This window comes from Sus scrofa, chromosome 9, assembly GCF_054392235.1.
Source record: "Sus scrofa isolate SSC_HxYL_T2T_F1_AM1 chromosome 9, Sscrofa_HxYL_maternal_Yorkshire_Landrace_v2.0, whole genome shotgun sequence".
NCBI lineage: Eukaryota > Metazoa > Chordata > Mammalia > Artiodactyla > Suidae > Sus > Sus scrofa.
Window position 1 is genome coordinate 126315159 of NC_139391.1, and position 17452 is coordinate 126332610.

At 40.3% G+C, this 17452-nt stretch overlaps 2 protein-coding genes across 21 annotated transcripts in view; both read right to left on the reverse strand.

Moving 5' to 3' along the window:
- TOR1AIP2 (torsin 1A interacting protein 2) overlaps positions 1-17452 on the reverse strand; it is a 40356-nt gene that overhangs the window by 13067 nt on the left and 9837 nt on the right. For 7 of the 20 annotated variants that reach the window (XM_084974461.1, XM_084974456.1, XM_084974463.1 and 4 more), the window contains exon 2: positions 13000-13174. The exons of 11 other annotated variants lie outside the window; for them this stretch is intronic. The gene's annotated coding sequence lies outside the window, so the exon portion shown is untranslated. Of the gene's footprint in view, positions 1-12999; positions 13175-16494; positions 16575-17452 lie in introns of all 20 variants that reach the window. 2 more of the 20 variants (XM_084974462.1, XM_084974464.1) reach the window with 1 other exon arrangement.
- LOC100738642 (torsin-1A-interacting protein 2) lies at positions 11903-12655 on the reverse strand. The gene has a single exon (XM_084977814.1). It carries the CDS (start codon positions 12505-12507, stop codon positions 12112-12114), a length of 396 nt encoding a protein of 131 aa, XP_084833940.1. The 5' UTR covers positions 12508-12655; the 3' UTR covers positions 11903-12111.

Sequence of the window (17452 nt, forward strand, 5' to 3'; positions counted from 1 at the left end):
CATGCATACATATATATATTCTTTTTTCTCATATTATCATGCTCCATCATAAGTGACTAGATAGTTCCCAGTGCTATAGAGCAGGATCTCATTGCTTATCCATTCCAAAGGCCGTAATTTGCATCTATTAACCCCTAAACTCCCGATCCATCCCACTCTCTCCCCGTCTCTCTTGGCAACCACAAGTCTGTTCTCCATGTCCATGATTTTCTTTTCTGTGGAAAGGTTCATTTGTGCCTGTCACCACTTTCTTAGTGGTTTCCTCACAGTATTCGTTTATAAAACACGGAGACAAATACGGAGACAAATATCTCTTTATCCAATGCCCTATCCAATGCCCTTCTATGCAGTGCTCAAAGAAGACAGATAAATTATTACTATGAGCTGTATATAAAAGGAACCAAAATCAAAGGCAATTTATAAGCAATAAAAACTTAATTATATCATTTTATAGTTAAATCTTATTGTTTGCCCAAAACCATACCACCCCAAGTTACTTAATCTTCACCATCTATAAAAATCATTAAGGATTGCTATGATTAACTACAAAAATATATGTGAAAGAGCTTTGTAAAGTGTTACATTTTTTGATAGCCTAGTTGAGAACCTAACCAATTAGCCTCTTTTGTATCTTTCTCACAACACTCTTTTGTAAAATTTAATTTTTAATTCCAAATGCATAACACAGATCTTAGGATAGAGTAAGAGCCCTATCCTTTCATTTAAAATAACTGAATAAATGACAGAATGCATGAATGTATAAGAAAGAGTGGTACCAACTATAAACTGGAGGTGAAGGAAGGGGTTAAAAACAGGCTTCCTTTCTGCTGATGTGAACACTTAGAAACATGTCTCAGACTTGGAGGATTCCCTGTCACCTTTTTATCTTCTTCAGCCTCCTGGGACTAGGCTTCCAGCTCTCTTGTTTCATTTCCATCATGTGTTGCAATGCGGGTTACCTCCTATCCTAGCTTGTGACAATATAAAAGGTCCCCAATCCTTTAAAAATAAAAATCCAGTGACACAAGTTTTAGAAAGCAGGAGTTCCAGTTGTGTTGCAGTAGGTTAAGGATCTGGCATTGTCTCTCTGACGTCATGGGTTTGATCCCCAGCCCAGCACAGTGGTTGAGGATCTGGTGTTGCTGTAGCTGTGCTGCAGTTTGCAGCTAGAGCTTGGATTTGATCCCTAGCCCTAGAATGTCTATATGCCACTGGTGCAGCAAAAAAAAATTTTTAGAAAGCAAAGATGCTGCTAATCACAGCAACTGTATGGTTCCTCATAATAAAAACCAAAAGGTACCTAGTAATAAATCTAATAACACATATGAAAGAACTTGAGAGTGGAGTGAATTTTATGGTATGCAAATTTTACCTCAATAAAACTTTTAAAAAATGAACTTTAAGAGAAAAAAAACTATAAAACTTTACTGAAGGCATAAAACAGACCTAAGTAGAGAAATATACTGTGGGTATAGGCAGTAAAATTCAAAGACATTTAATGCCAATTCTTTCCAACTTAATCTACAAATTCATTGCAATTTGAAACAAAATCTTGATACATTTTTTTTCGAGGCTACACCCATGGCATACAAAAGTTTCCAGGCCAGGAATCAAACCCATGTCGCAGCCATAACCAAAGCCACAACAGTGACTATGCTGGATCCTTAACCTGCTGAGCCACTGGGGAACTCCACTGAGACAATTTTTTAATTGTTAGATGTTTCTTATAGAATGAATAAGCTGATACTAAAATTCACAAAGAGCAGTAAAGGATTAAGAAGAGCCAAATAATTCTTTTTTTTTTTCTTCTTACAGCTGCAACCTGTGGCATATGGAAGTTCCTGGGCTAGGGGTTGAATCAGAGCTCCAGCTGCCAGACTATGCCGTAGCCACAGCCACACCAGATCTGAGCCACATCTATGACCTATGCCACAGCTTGTGGCAACACTGGATCCTTAACCCACTGAGTGAGGCTGGGGATAGAACCCTCATCCTCATGGCTACTAGTTGGGTTCTTAACCTGTTGAGCCACAATGGGAACTCCAAGAAGAGTCAAGATAATTCTGAGGGGAGAAAAAAAGATTTCTGAAGGAAGGGAGGTATCTTTACCAGATATAGCAAGTCATTAAACAGGGCACTGGTGCAAGAATAGACAAATGCTATGCAGAACAGGGAGCCAAGAAATATATGCATACATGAGAAAAGGGAATTGAGTAACAAAAGAGAAAGAATGGATTAATGAATAGTCTTGGCCTTTTCAAATGGGAGAGAAATTAGATTTCTACCTCTACAAAAATCAATTCCAGATTAAAAACCTAAATGTAAAGAGCAAAACTTTGAAATTTTCAGAAGAAAGTATGGAATACCTGTACAACCTCAAGGTTTTCTTAGGCAAGGTATAAAATATTCAAACCATAAGGGGGTATTTGACAAAGGTGATGATACTAAAAATGTTTATCTTTATACAAACCATCAAAATCAAAGTTAAAAGATAAATTCACTGGCTAGAAAAACATCAGCAATTCATATGATCATCAAGGGATTAACATCTAGAATAGCCAGAATACATAAAGATGACACCAAATCAGTAAAAGGCAAATAATGCTATTTTTTTTAAAGTGGGCAGGAGATGAACAAAATGCAAAATACATTAACGATGAGATACCATCTCACAATAATCAGATTGGCAAAAAAATTTTTTTGATTAGGCAATACCAATTGGTGGTAAGAATTTGAAGATAAAGGAACCTCTTAAACTTTACTGGCAATGAAGTAAGCTGTTACTACAACTATGGAGAGTAGTATGGCAAAGATCTAGTTAAGATACACATATTCTATAAATCGGCCATTCCGCTTTTATATATGTACTCTAGGGAAACTTTTCTGCCACAGCAACGCCAGATCTGAGCCGAGTCTGCGACCTACACCACAGCTCACGGCAATGCCGGATCCTTAACCCACTGAGTGAGGCCAGGGATCGAACCCACAACCTCATGGTTCCTAGTCGGATTTGTTAACCACTGAGCCACCATGGGAACTCTGGAAGTGGATTTTTAAATTGTGCCATATTCCATTTTTTTTTTTTTTTTGGTCTTTTTAGGGCCGCACCTGTGGCATATAGAGGTTCCCAGGCTAGGGGTCAAATTGGAACTGTAGCTGCTGGTCTGCACCACTGCCACAGCAACACCAGAACCAAGCTGCGTCTGCGACCTACACCACAGCTCACAGCAACGTCAGATCCTTAACCCAATGAGTGAGGACAGGGATCGAACCTGCGTCCTCATGGATACTAGTCAGACTCACTTCTGCTGACCACAAGGGGAACTCCAAACTGTGCCATATTCCTAAAAGGTAACACTATATATAGCAATCAAATTAATGAGCTATATATCTCAAAAATTTCTAACAATATAGCATTTATATAAAGTTTAAGAAACAGTGATTCAAAAATAATCGAACAAATGGGAAAAAATGAAATATTGACATATACCATAACACAGATTAATCTTAAAAAAATGCAATGAGTGAAAAAAGCCACACACAAGATTATATGCCAAATGATTCCATTTATATGAAGTTCTAGAACTGCCTATGGTGGAGTTCCCGTCGTGGCGCAGTGGTTAACGAATCCGACTAGGAACCATGAGGTTGCGGGTTCGGTCCCTGGCCTTGCTCAGTGGGTTAACGATCCGGCGTTGCCGTGGGCTGTGGTGTAGGTTGCAGACGCGGCTCGGATCCCGCGTTGCTGTGGCTCTGGCGTAGGCCGGTGGCCACGGCTCCGATTCGACCCCTAGCCTGGGAACCTCCATATGCCGCGGGAGCGGCCCAAGAAATAGCAAAAAGACAAAAAAAAAAAAAAAAAAAGAACTGCCTATGGTATACATGACGGAAAACAGATCAGTGGTTCCTACAGGAAGGGGTACTCAGTGGAAAAGGGCATGAGAAAACCTTTAGGGTAATTGAAAGTATTTCATTTCTTTAATTGAGGTAGTGGTTACATTTGTCCTCAGATTTAAAATCTGTACATTTTATTGCATGTAGAATATCCTCAATAAACTTTATTTCAAATAAACAGAACTGAAGGCTTTAAAAAATGTATCACTTGGAAACTGGACTGCAGCCAATAAACAATCTGCAAAGGAATCATCAGAGATATTTCTATAGTCTTACAAACGCTCAATATACGCCCTTCTTGTCACAAGGCACACACCGTTTCTCTCGGACCCTTTGTAATATATTGCTGTTCATAGCTGAAATGATAGTCCTCCAAGGCTACAAGGAAGAAGTGGTACAAACACGGAGGTTCTTGACACATTCTCATATGACGTCCCCAGGTGAAGTATTTGGGAGCCACTACTCCAGAGGCAGGTCAATCTTTTCAACAGTGTCCGATCCATGCCAGGAAATGTGCACATTAGGAAGCTCCAGACTGTGTAAGAGAAGTGAGGAAAGTGGGTGTGCTGGAAACTTTCTGCAGCTGTAGGAAAAACCATTCCATAAGCATGTCCAGATATGTATCTCTTTGATGGTTATCTTCTGCAAAAAGGAACTGAGGAAGATCCACATGCTTCATTTGGCACAAAAGGAATTTACTTTAGGTGAATCCCTTACAGGTTCAATTGTGCAATGCTGGTTTTCAGTGCCCATTTGTGGAGGTTATAATGATTCATTTTTTTCCACTTAAGTAAAATTTAGCCTTATCACTGGTAGTGATCTCCTCTTCCCTGTGACCCTGAAATTTGCAGCGAAACTTTGTCTTTAACGGTCTGCATGAGGGGCTGAACCAGGTGAAAGCAGCAAGATTTATTCTCCATTTATGAAGAATGCACCAGATAATAGGCTGAGGGATGTCTTCTTAATTTTGAGATCCTGAAACCTTCCTGAAGAGGGACACAAATTTGTCTCACTGCTTCTTCAGTTGTGGCTGTTCTGTGTGCTCTGTCTCTTAAGATGCACCCTTTCTGCTCCATCAATGTACCAAATGGTAATGCTTTGACAACCTGGTAGGTGTTCATTGTCTAGTATGCAGAATGACTTTGATACTGCAGTAATATAACCAAGTTTAGCAGACACCAAAATACAAAAGTGTTGTAAGGGTGACTCTACAAATTGATGTATAACACATGTTTATATGTGAATGTTACTGAGTAATACAATTTTGAAAGTGGAGTTCTTGCTGTGCTGCAACAGGATCGGCAGTGTCTTGGGAGGTGGTGGTGGGGATGCAGGTTCAATCCCCAGTCCAGCACAGTGGGTTATGGATCTGGTGTTGCCAAGATGCAGCTTAGGTCACAAGTGAGGCTCGGATCTGATCTCTGGCCTGGGAACTCCATGCGCCGTGGAGTGGCCAAAAAATTTTTTTTGGGGGAAAGTGTTGTCTTTTTTATTGCTCTGTGCATTGTTTAAATACATATAAAAAATTAAACAGAGGAACAGAAAGGATACATGCTTGCTTCTGTAGAGGAAAAGACAATGAGAAGGAGAATCTATCCATATCTGTATCTTTAAAAAAAAAAAAAAGAGGTATATGTGGCAAAATGTTAGTGTAGTTTATCTATTTTTTTAAATCAAAGTACAATGATTTGCATGTGTTAATTTCAACAAAGTGGTTCAGTTATACATACATATACACCTTCTTTTTAATACTCTTTTCCATTATGGTTTATTATAGGATATTGAATATTGTTCCCTGTGCTATACAGTAAGACCTTGTTTATCCATTCTAAATGTAATAGTTTGCAACTACTAATGCCAAACTCCCACTCCATCCCTCCTGCATGGCAACCATGAGTCTGTTCTCTAGTCTATGAGTTTGTTTCTCTTTTATAGATAAGTTCATTTGTGTCATATTTTAGATTCCACATATAAGTGGTATCATTTGGTAGTTCTCTTTCTCTTTTTGACTTCACTTTATGATAATCTCTGGTTCCACCCATGTAGCTACAAATGGCATTATTTTACTCTTTTTTATGGCTGAATAGTATTCCATTGTATACATGTACCACCTCTTCTTTCTCCATTCCTCTGTAAATGGACATTTAAACTGCTTCCATGTCTTGGCTATTGTAAATAGTGCTATGAATATTAGGGTGCATGTATTGTTTTGAATTATGGTTTTCTCTAGATATAGGCCCAGGAGTGGGATTGCTGAGTTATAAGGTAATTCTTAGTTTTTGAGGCACCTCCATACTGTTTTTCACAGTGGCTGCATCAACTTACATTTCCACCAATGAGTAGGAGGGTTCTCTTTTCTCCACACCCTCCCTAGCATTTGTTATTTGTATTTTTTTTTCTTTTTTTCTTTTTAGGACCACACCCAAGGCATATGGAGGTTCCCAGGCTAGGGATCAAATAGGAGCTGTAGCTGCCAGCCCATGCCACAGCCACGTCAGATCTGAGCCACATCTGTGTGCTATACCACAGCTCATGGCAACCCCAGATCCTTAACCCACTGAGTGAGGCCAGGGATCAAACCTGCGTTCTCATGGATCCTAGTCAGATTCTTTTCCACTGCGCCACAACAGGAACTCCGCCATCTGTACTTTCTCATAGTGGCTACTCTGACCAGTGTAAGGTGGTACCTCATTGTAGTTCTGACTTGCCTTTCTGTAGTAATTAGCGATGGTGAACATCTTTTCATGTGCCTACTGGCCATCTGGTGTGTCTTCTTTGGAGAAATCTCTATTTAGGTCTTCTGCACATTTTTCAATCTGGTTGTTTTTCTGTTGTTGAACTGTAGGAGCAGTTTATAGATTTTGAAATTTGAACCCTTGTCAGTTATATCATTTGCAAATTAATTTCTTCCTTTCCATAGCATGTCTTTTCGGTTTATTTACGGTTTTTTGTTTGTTTTTTTGTTTTGCTGTGCAAAAGCTTCTAAGTTTGCTTAGGTCCCATTTTTTTATTTTTGTCATTATTTCTATTACTTTGGGAGAATGACCTAAGAAAACATTGGTATGATTTATGTCAGAGAATGTTTTTCTTATGTTCTAGTTTTATGGTGGGATATCTTATTAAGTCTTTAAGCCATTTTGGGTTTGTGTATGGTGTGTCGGTGTGCTCTAACATCATTGATGTATATGCGGCTGTCCAACTTTCTAACAATGCTTCCTGAGGAAACTTTCTCCCATTGTATATTCTTGCCTCCTTTGTTGAAGAGTAATTGACCATAGGTATATGGGTTTATTTCTGAGCCCTCCATTCTGTTCCATTGATCCGTGTGTCTGTTTTTGTGCCAATACGACATTGTTTTGATTACTGTAGCTTTGTAATATTGTCTGAAGTCTGGAAGAGTTATGCCTCCTGCTTGGTTTTTGTTCCTCAGGATAGCTTTGGCAATCTGGGTCTTTTATGGTTCCACATAAATTTTTGGATTGTTTGTTCTCATTCTGTGAAAAATGTCATGGGTAATTTGACGGGGATCTCACTGAATCTGTAGATTGCTATGGGTAGTTTGGCCATTTTAACAATATTAATTCTAATCCAAGAGCATGGGATATCTTTCCTATGTTAATGCATTTTTGGATCTGGGTACATAGATGAATGTTATGTTCTGCAATTTTCTGTATGATTGATGCAGTTAATAAATTTTTAAATAAGTAATAAAATACATTAGCGTCTATGAGGAAAAATAAGAAAAAGAAGGGCCCACACACAATGAACTTATATTACAGAGGCACACTTCAACCAGAGCCTCCTGTACATTTTGTCACAGTCAGCTGAGAGGAAATAGGACAAAGAAAAGCTACTGCAAGAACAAAACTGGGGTTGGGAGAGCAGTGGGACCTTATCCAACTTCTACTCCCTCCTAGAAACCTCAATCTTAGGATGTATGAACTATTAATCTTTCTTCTATTTTAGATGAGGAAACTGAGATACAGAGGTTAAGAATCTTACACAAGAACACACAACCAGTAAAGGCAAAGTTAGGATTTGAACTCAGGTAGCCTGGTTGTGGGACCCAAGCTTTTAACCATGACACAAGTCTAGGTTCGAATTGTGACTCAAGCCCATATGATCTGGGTGAACGTGCATGTATTCTTCAACTTTTCTCAAACTGCTTATTTTAATGCATTGTGGAAAGTCTCAGGTAATATAATAAATTATGTAGCAATTACACCTAACATAATTATGATTATGAATGGGCCTAAAAATATGATGAGGTCCTGCCTTGGGTCATCCATCCCTCCAGGCCTCTTAATCTTTACATCTGAGACCATTTGACTCACACCAACTACAGATTCAGGCTCGACCTCAGTCCCAAGATTAATCTTGTCCTTCACCAGAAAGGATTTAAGAAGTTTTCAGTAATTCAGCATCAAGTTCTAATCATTGGCTTTAACCTTGTTCTAAATAAGACTGTACCTTATCCCTAGTTCGAACTTCTGCCTCATTCTCTTAGACCTTTGATAGTCCTTATGACTTACTATGTGCCACATCATTGGCATTATGTTATCACATTTAAACCTCAACCGTATGAGGTATTGCACAACCTATTCACAGATGAAGAAACTGGGTAGAGAAAGGTTCAAATGCCCAAGGTCATCTAATAGCGTCAGAAGTGGACAACAAACCCAGGTCAGCTGGCTGCAAGGCCATTATTCTTCCTCTGTAACAAGCAGTTTTCAAGTTGTATTCCCAAAGTTCCATGGAGACTCAAGGGCTGCCAGGGAAGACTGAAGAGAAGTGATATGGCTCAACTCACTTTTACCAGACGTCTCCATTATGTGGATTGCCACATACCCTTTGGATGTCATGAAATTCTTTCTTGCATGCCTGCTTGCCTGGGCTACCTCCTCGTACAACTTAGAGATGAATCTTAACTCGGTCACGCACAACCCAAGACAGACTCCTATTTAGTAGACATAGTCCTTCCAGTTGCCCCAGCGTGTTTCCATGAAACTTCCCATTCCCAGGTCTGCATTAAAATACCAGAAAGTAGTTTCAGAAGTCATTTTAGAAATGGCCATTACGTGTAAGTACTATGGGCAACTCTCCCACTGTATGGGCGTAGAGATTGATACGGCTCACATAATCCAAAACACTGGATCATTTGCCATGAGAATTAACTTTAGGAATACACTTATACTTTAAAGTTCATTATTCCTAACTATGAAGTTGAGTATTCTAGAATAATCTGCAATATTTTAAGGCAAGTGAAGTCATACTAAAAAGACCTATGCTGCAAAGCTACAAGGCTTTCTAAATTTTCTCCCTTTCCCAATTTTATGAACTCTACCGCATGATGTTCTGAGAGCTGACCATACATCAGATATGTGATGATAACCACGTATGAAGGCAAAGTGCCTTTCTTAAGGTAATGTTAAAATTAGTGTTTCTGACTCCTTTCTCTTGCCCATATATGCACATAGCTTATAATGACACCACAGAGAACTATTTGTGAGGAAGGCTACAACAGTCCTGATTGTTTAAAAATAAATAATTTTTAATCAATTTAATATTTTAATTAATTTAATTTTTAAATTTTTATTTATTGTCTTTTTGCCATTTCTTGGGCCGCTCCCGTGGCATATGGAGGTCCCCAGGCTAGAGGTCCAATTGGAGCTGTAGCCACCGGCCTACACCAGAGCCACAGCAATGCAGGGATCTGAGCCACGTCTGCAACCTACTCCACAGCTCACGGCAACGCCGGATCCCTAGCCCACTGAGCAAGGCCAGGGATCGAACCCGCAACCTCATGGTTCCTAGTTGGATTTGTTAACCACTGAGCCACGACGGGAACTCCAGTCCTAATTATTTTAATGGAGAAAAATGTAACTGAGTTATAACCTGAATATTCGCAGTGACCTTCAGTCTGAAGTGAAACCTCTTTATATGTCACCAGCAAAATACAGTAATTATCACTACCTTGCAGTACTCAGTTCCTATCCTTTTAAGCTAGGTAACTAAATACCATGGATATGCTGCTATGGTATTTCTCAAAGTATTTTTCATAGAGCACTGGATAGGAATCCCCTGGGGCACTGTTTATAAAATGCAGATTCCTCGGCCCCAAGAGCAATCTAAAGAATTGACATTTTTGTAACATCAAGAAATCTGCATGTTTCAGATTCACCCAGGCACTGATTTGAAAATCAACTGTAGAAATCTATTCAATATGTCCTTACTATTTAAGAAAGAGATTGGTTAAAACAAAACCAAAACCCCTTTTCTCTATTTCGCTGATATTTAAAATTGCACATGTTTTTTACTATGTGTCTGAAAAAGTTTAAAGGACAATATTGATCATAACACCATCCTCAAAAGCAGTAACTCAAAGTAAGTCTTCACTTTTTTAGAAAGAGCTTTAGGATAGTGAAGGAGTTATTAACCAAGGGTTAATGGTAAACTAATTAGTCTGCACTCAATTTAGCAGTCCACAAAGTTTATTTAGCAATAGAACAGGAGAAAACTTCCATCATAACAGACATAAGGCAGATACAAGATAGGTCTCTGGGGTACATTCTTTATATAGACTGACAAATGACTTGAGGTTTCACAACATGTGGCAGGCATGACTTGCTGCACACCCACAGCCATTCATTCCTCACTTCTTCCTTCCTAAAAGAGCCCTCATTTAATTATGGGAGAAAAATGTGTCCTGCTCAGGCAATGCCAACTCCTTTCCCCTTTTCCAGGTTTCCCAGGCTCCCTTGTGAATCAGTCCCTTCTAATGAGATGTAAGGAAAAAAAAAAATCTGTGAGGACATTTTTGTTTGTTTTTATGGGCGCACCTGTGGCACACGGAAGTTCCAGGGCCGGGGTCGAATAGGAACTGCAACTGTGACATGTGCTGCAGCTGACAGCAATGCCAGATCCTTAACCCACTGAACCAGGCCAGGGATCAAACCTGCATCCTCACAGAGACAATGGTCGGGTCTTAACCCATTGAACCACAAAGGGAACTCCTGCAAGGGACTTTTGAGAACGATTTTCTCCCCAAATTCTCTCTTGAAAGGAGAAAACTTGTTTACTCCCTACTTCCAGCCTTTGATTGGGACAGAAATGTCTGGAGCAGCAACAAGCCACACTGAACTCACTGAGGAAACAACTATGAGGACAAAAAGTCAACGTGATAAGGATCCCAGAGGGGAAAGATGGAAAGAACCCGGGACTCTTGAGAACAACACAGAGTTGCGACACAAGCACTGGATTATCTAGCATTTTAAGTGGAATTTTAAAACTGTTCAGTGGCCTCTGAGATGTTTTCAACAGTATTTTCTACAAAAAGTTTCTTAACCCAAACTCTAGTTCCAGGATTCTCACAAGTGAAGGCCAGAAGGAGGCCAATGTCAGGTAAGACCTTCTAAGAAAAATGCTTCCCCTGAACTGTTCATGATATATATGGACTCAAGCCTAATACCCCCTTTTGTCACCTAGCTCCTAGTACAGGTACTTTTCCAGGGGAGGGCATTCTAAGTTCAGTCACCACAAAGACAGGACAGGACAGTCTTTGTTTATGTAGAGCCAAGAAACTGTAACAGTGGCATTTCTGCCTGTTTTTATGTAACCTAGATAGGTGTTGTGTGATTAAATGTGATTTTGCTGACAGTGACCAGTTACTGATAATGTCAAAGCCCCACTGAGGATGGGCCAGAGCCAATGATGAATAAATTTTACACACACACACATATATATATTTATCACTGATTAATATATGAGGTGAAATTTAGAGCAATGTAGTTTCTTATTAAAGTGTCTAGTTGTTTTACTGGAATAATCTAGAATCCAGCTACAAGGATGCTTTCCCACAGAAGTTATCACTAGAAATATCATTATGGTACACAGAGTATGGGGCTTCTCCTCCGGGACTTCTGTGAAATCATAATGTCAATAATTAGGCTGTAGGGACTTTTAAGAGGAAAAAGCTAACTCCAAAACATAGGAAACATGGATTAGTCAGGTTCTACATAACAGTCTGGCTTGGAATACTGATTATGCTCATGCTGAACAAGAGAGGCATAGACCCTGGAAGCAGATCCAATAATTTAAGAAGTTTCCCAAAGTAGTGACAGTCTGGATCAGATCTAGAAAGGAGTCATTTTTCCATCCTCCTTGGGCTACTAGCACAACACCCTCTAGCGTCTCCATGATTTTGACTGTTTTAAGAAGTTACTTGCTTTGGCCAAGCTTTTTGTTCAAGGTTTTATCTGTTCTGGTCAGAATTAACTGTAATGCAGGGTTAAAACCAGCCACTCTAGAGTCATGTATTCTTTTTCTAACCAGTGGAGGACCCAGAAGAAATGGGTGGCAAGCTTTTTCAAAGGTCCACCTGGTAAGATTTTGGGGAGCCCACTCAAGAGGGAAAGACCAAGGAAGAACAAGGCTTCTATTAGCAGGATTATCGGGGTAACACTCAGGGCAATAATCAGCTCTGTTAATGCGGTCTAAGAATACTTGGTAACACTCATTTTCAACCAGTTCCGTTTGGTACAACCAGTGGCCCAGTTCTAAACTAGGGAACCACTGCTGTCCACAGTCAGGGCAATGTGAATTATCTGAGAACATTGGGACCTAGAGAGGTAACACAGAAAGCAATGTAACAGTAAGAGGTAACAACGACAAAGAGAGACACCCGAATGACCAGTCCTCTCACAGGTTTGGCTTAGCAATTTCTCAGTCCACCCAACATTCCTCGGAGAGGGTAATATCTGGCTTGTACCTCCATGCACTTCTTCAAGATTTCGTTGTCTATTTTTCACTCACTTGCAACCCAGTCTCTGAACTGAGGGACTGATCCAGTCTATGATGTTATCAGCCACTGACTAGCAGCACAGATCTCAGACTAGCTCCTTTAAATCCCAGCTTCTCAAGAAAAGACAGGGTTCTAGTCTAAGTTATTTTTTCTTGTGTGTTATTGGCTGGTGGTATCCTGCAGAGGCACCTGGCTTACTCTGCTTTGCTGGTAAGTTATTACATCTGCTTGGTGAAACGGAGGAGCTGACGGGTCCAAAGGGTCTTTGGTAGGCGCTGGCCCTCTTGCCGTTGTAACACACGTACCCAAATCTTAAGGCTTTGGCACTTTATAGCGATGTAGAAGGGTCAGGAAAACCTGGTAGAGTCCTCTTGAGCGTGGATCCAATGAAGTCTTTCTTGGGAGGACCTTAACAGGACCCAGTCACAGAGAAGTAGCTGCTGTTGAGTTGGCTGAAGGGTCTGGGGATGCTTCACATACCTGTAAATGATAAAACTTCAGACGACTCATATGGGCTTTGAGTTGCTCACAGTACTATTAGAAGCATGCACCTGGAAATCATTTGGGTCAGTCACGGGAGATGAGAACTGTCTCATGGGTTTCCCCATGACAATTTCATATGAGTTCAAATCAGCTTATCTGTTGGAAGTTATGCTTAACTGGGCAATAAGGAGGGTTTAGGTTCATTTAAGATTTGTACTAGCTTATTTTTACTTATTTATTTGGTCATGCTCGTGGCGTGTGGAAGTTCCCAGGCCAGGGATCCAACCCACACCACAGCAGCAACCTGAGCTGCTGCAGGGACAATGCTGAATTCTTAACCTGCTGTGCCACAAGGAAACTCCAAGCTTAATTTTTGTCTAGGACTATATATATCTTTTTCCTACTCCTTTCACACTCTGGGAATAATAAAGTCTGTATAATTATGTGTAATTAACATGGTAAAACTTTGAGATTTCTCTTATCTCTCTTCTGTGAAATGGGTGCCATAATGGGTAGGGGAACATGAACAATGGTGCCAGCCTTCCAAAACAGACTTCAGTCCATGCAGGGGAAAGCTTACAAAATCATTACATGATATTTTTAAGAACCATAGGAAGTTGGAGGAAATCCTCTTGAAGGCTGAAAAAGAGACCACCAGGGACACGTCTCATTGCCCACATCTATCTTAATAGGCTCATACACATTTTAAGTTGAAAAAGGCAATTAAGGTATAGTCCTGGGCTATTCTTGGAAAACACTGAGTAAATCAGTTGGCATTCACAGATGCTATCACCTTTGTACTCCTGCATGACACTGAATGGAACAAATAAACAAGGTGGGATAGAGCAGGATGTATGGGACAGTGAGATGGCCACCGAGGGAGTGCCGCAGACCATCAGAGCACAGTATACCCTCTGCCTTTCTCCAGTGTTCTGTGAATTCCAGGGCCTGATCCTATGCGAGCACTAGGGGATACTAGGGAAGGTGTAAGGGTTAAAACTGCATAAAGATATAGCCTGAAAAGCAGAGGGAGTTACACCCTTAGTTGTGACCAAGAAGAAAGAATTTTCCTTACAGATTATCAATAGTGGCTGTGATTCTGAGATTTTAAAAAGGCAACTTCATTTTATTTTTTATACATAGCATCTCCCATTTATTCTATGAGTGCAGTATCTTGGTCTTCTGAAGTTTTTTGTTGTTGTTTGGTCTTTTTAGGGCCTCACCTGCAGCATATAGAAGTTTCCAGGCCACGGGTTGACTCAGAGCTGTAGCTGCTGGCCTACACCACAGCCACAGCTTGATCTGAGCCATGTCTGCAGCCTACACCAACCACAGCTTGCGGCAATGCCAGCTCCTTTAACCCAGTGAGTGAGGCCAGGGATCAAACCTGCATCATAGATACTGGCTGGATTCTTAACCCACTAAGCCACAACAGGAACTCCTAAAAAGGCAACTTGAAAAGACAACTAAAGAGTAGCCTCCGACAGTGCTGCAACATGGGGCCACCCCAGATGAGGTGAGAGAGAAATCACTCTAGATATACTGATGTGTTTTTTTTTTTGAGGTGAGGTGACAAACCATGCATGAGGGCTACCAATTCGGCTCCTCAGGCAGAAGATGGGGTTCCTGACTCAATGGCCACTACGGTGACAACACAGGGTGTAACAGATTTCACTGAGTATCTACTGTTAAAAGCCACTACAGTAAAAGTTTCGGTTGTTGAATTGGGAAATCCTGGGTGTCCAAAACATGGAGCAGACAGATGATGAATAAAACCCACAGGGTCATCGGGTTTAGCAAAAAAAGTTAGTGCTAAAATTATATGACTAAGTCTGACACAGAAAAGATAGAGGCTTTTGGATTTTAAGAATGAAAGGGGGAAATTCAATTAAAACCACAAGGTACTATTTCACATCTGCCGATTGGCAAAAATTAATAAGTTGGACAACGGGAGCCTTTTAAACCCTGGGCAAGACTATCCCTCCGCCGGGACTCCACATTTCCACCGGCAAAGTCAAGAAATAGCCCTCATGCTCCAAAAGCTCAGAATAAATCCACCCTTTCCCCCAACCTTCATTTCTCCAACTTCGAGAATTCAGCAATTACTAGAGCTCCAAGTATTCCTGACTGAAGAGAACGCCAGTGTTCCCTATGTTCCAGATAAGACCCCCCCTCCTCCCCGCCTCGGTCCTCCAAACCACTCTGGGTAATAGTTGAAAGTACTAAATGCTTAAAATAAGACCACCTATTAGCAGCCTCCCAACCTCATTTCTTAGCCTTATCCCTACTGGTAGAGAGAAGGGGGCCTCTCAAAAATACTGCTGACAAGATTCTCAATGTACCCCCACTTCTCATCCTTCCAGCTTCACTACCTATCTACTGGAAAGCCCGAGGACCAATCAGTCTCACATTATCTATACCTCTGTTTATGCCAGTCACGCAGGAAGCCCAGAGCTTCGGGTTATCCTTCATCCCCTTAGTCTCTAATCCCCATGTGGCTGTGAGGGCAGTAATATCCCCTCTCCCTGCTTCATTACCACCCCCCCACAAAACATGCACCATTTTGATATATTAAATATTTTGGGTTTTGTCTCTACTAAAACCTAAACTCTGAGAGTAGGGTGTTTTGTCTTTTTATTTACTGCTCTACATGCTCAATAAACATTTCCTGAGTGAGTACATGGTGAGAATGGAGACTTACTTGAATCCCTATCCCCTAATGACAGGAGCATAAGTTAATAAAACCACTTTTGGAATTAACCTGGCATTATCTAGTAAAGCTGAGGATGTATACTTCCTATATCTCAGTCATTGTATTTGTAGGTAACTACCCTAGAGAAAACTCTATGTGCTTATTTAAAAACATGAATAAAAGATGCATTGGGGTATCCCCTTCCAGACAGAGATGAAACTCAAGAATACGGAACTAAAAAATAAAAAGCAAGTAATGGAAGAATACACACACACATACTCTCTCTTACACAGTCTCCATTTACATAAAATGTCAGTATACTGTTTACGAATAAATACGCAATAAAGCCAAAAAGAAAAGAATAAGCACAAGGATAATCATGACCTTGGATGGGAGGGGAGAGGATGGGATTAGGAAGGCATACAGGGGTGGGAGAACTTGTCTCTCGTTAATTTCCCACTTTCACTCGAAAAAATCCAGGATAGGCTTCAGGTAGTCCTAAATCCCCTGAAGTTACATACAGCCTTTTTTTTTTTTTCTGGGAAGAGACTACAGTTGCCCCTTAAGCACCATGGGGGTTAGGAGTCCAAACTCTCAAGCAGTTGAAAATCTGCATATAACTTACAGTCAGTCCTTCATAGATGCAGTTCCTCTGTATCCGTCCTTCTGCATCCTTGGATTCAATCAACCACAGACCGTCTAGTACTGTAGCATTCATTGTTGGGAAAAAATCCACATGTAAGTGGACCCACACATCTCAAACTGTTATTCTAAGGTCAACTGTACATACTTTTAGACTCCCAAAGGAATGTGAAATGGTTCAGAACCATAATGGTTCCTAATTATTTTATTATCAGAGGCAATGTCTATTCTTACCCGCCCCCACCCCAAATCTCACTTGGAAAATGCCTAAACCATCAGCATTCTTGTAATAACTTCATTTTCTCATTTTATTCATGAGGTAGATCTGCCAAATGAGAACTTCTAAGAAAAGAAAACTCTTTATTAGCCCTGGTTTAGAAATTTTCAATAGTCAATATTTTCAAAATTTCAATATTCAATAGTTACAAATAATACTCAAAACTCCTATAACATAAAAGTAGAAAGATTTAGATATTCTGGATTTGTTTTCCTTCCTCAACTCCCTTAGCTTAAGTCAAAAGTAATTGATTTGAGGTAAATGTATGGTTACCGGCTTGTAGAAATTGAAAATGCCTTAGGAACCACCATTACTCTAATGACCACTGAGAAAACCGCCATGTACTAGGCCCAATGCCAAGTACTATAAATACAAAGAAAGAAATCTTGTAGGACTTTGAGATGTGCAGAGAATCCAGATTGGAACCAGTGCTTTAGGTAAAGGTTACGGGCTTTTAGGTGGATATAAAAATTGCCTGTAGAGAACACAGGAAATTCAGGAGAACCCACAGAAGAAGCTGGAATGTCCTTATTTTCAAGCAAACCTTCTAGCCAACAACAGCGGGCAAAAACCAAAGTTTAAAGGGCTTCTCTATCACATAACTGTTAACACAGCTGTCCTTCAGCATCAGTGGGAGATTGGTTCCAGGTCCACTCATGGATAC

What these genes read in the sequence shown, in the direction of transcription:
- LOC100738642 (XM_084977814.1), bottom strand. Translation starts at nt 12,507, where the DNA reads ATGTTCTCAGATAATTCACATTGCCCTGACTGTGGACAGCAGTGGTTC.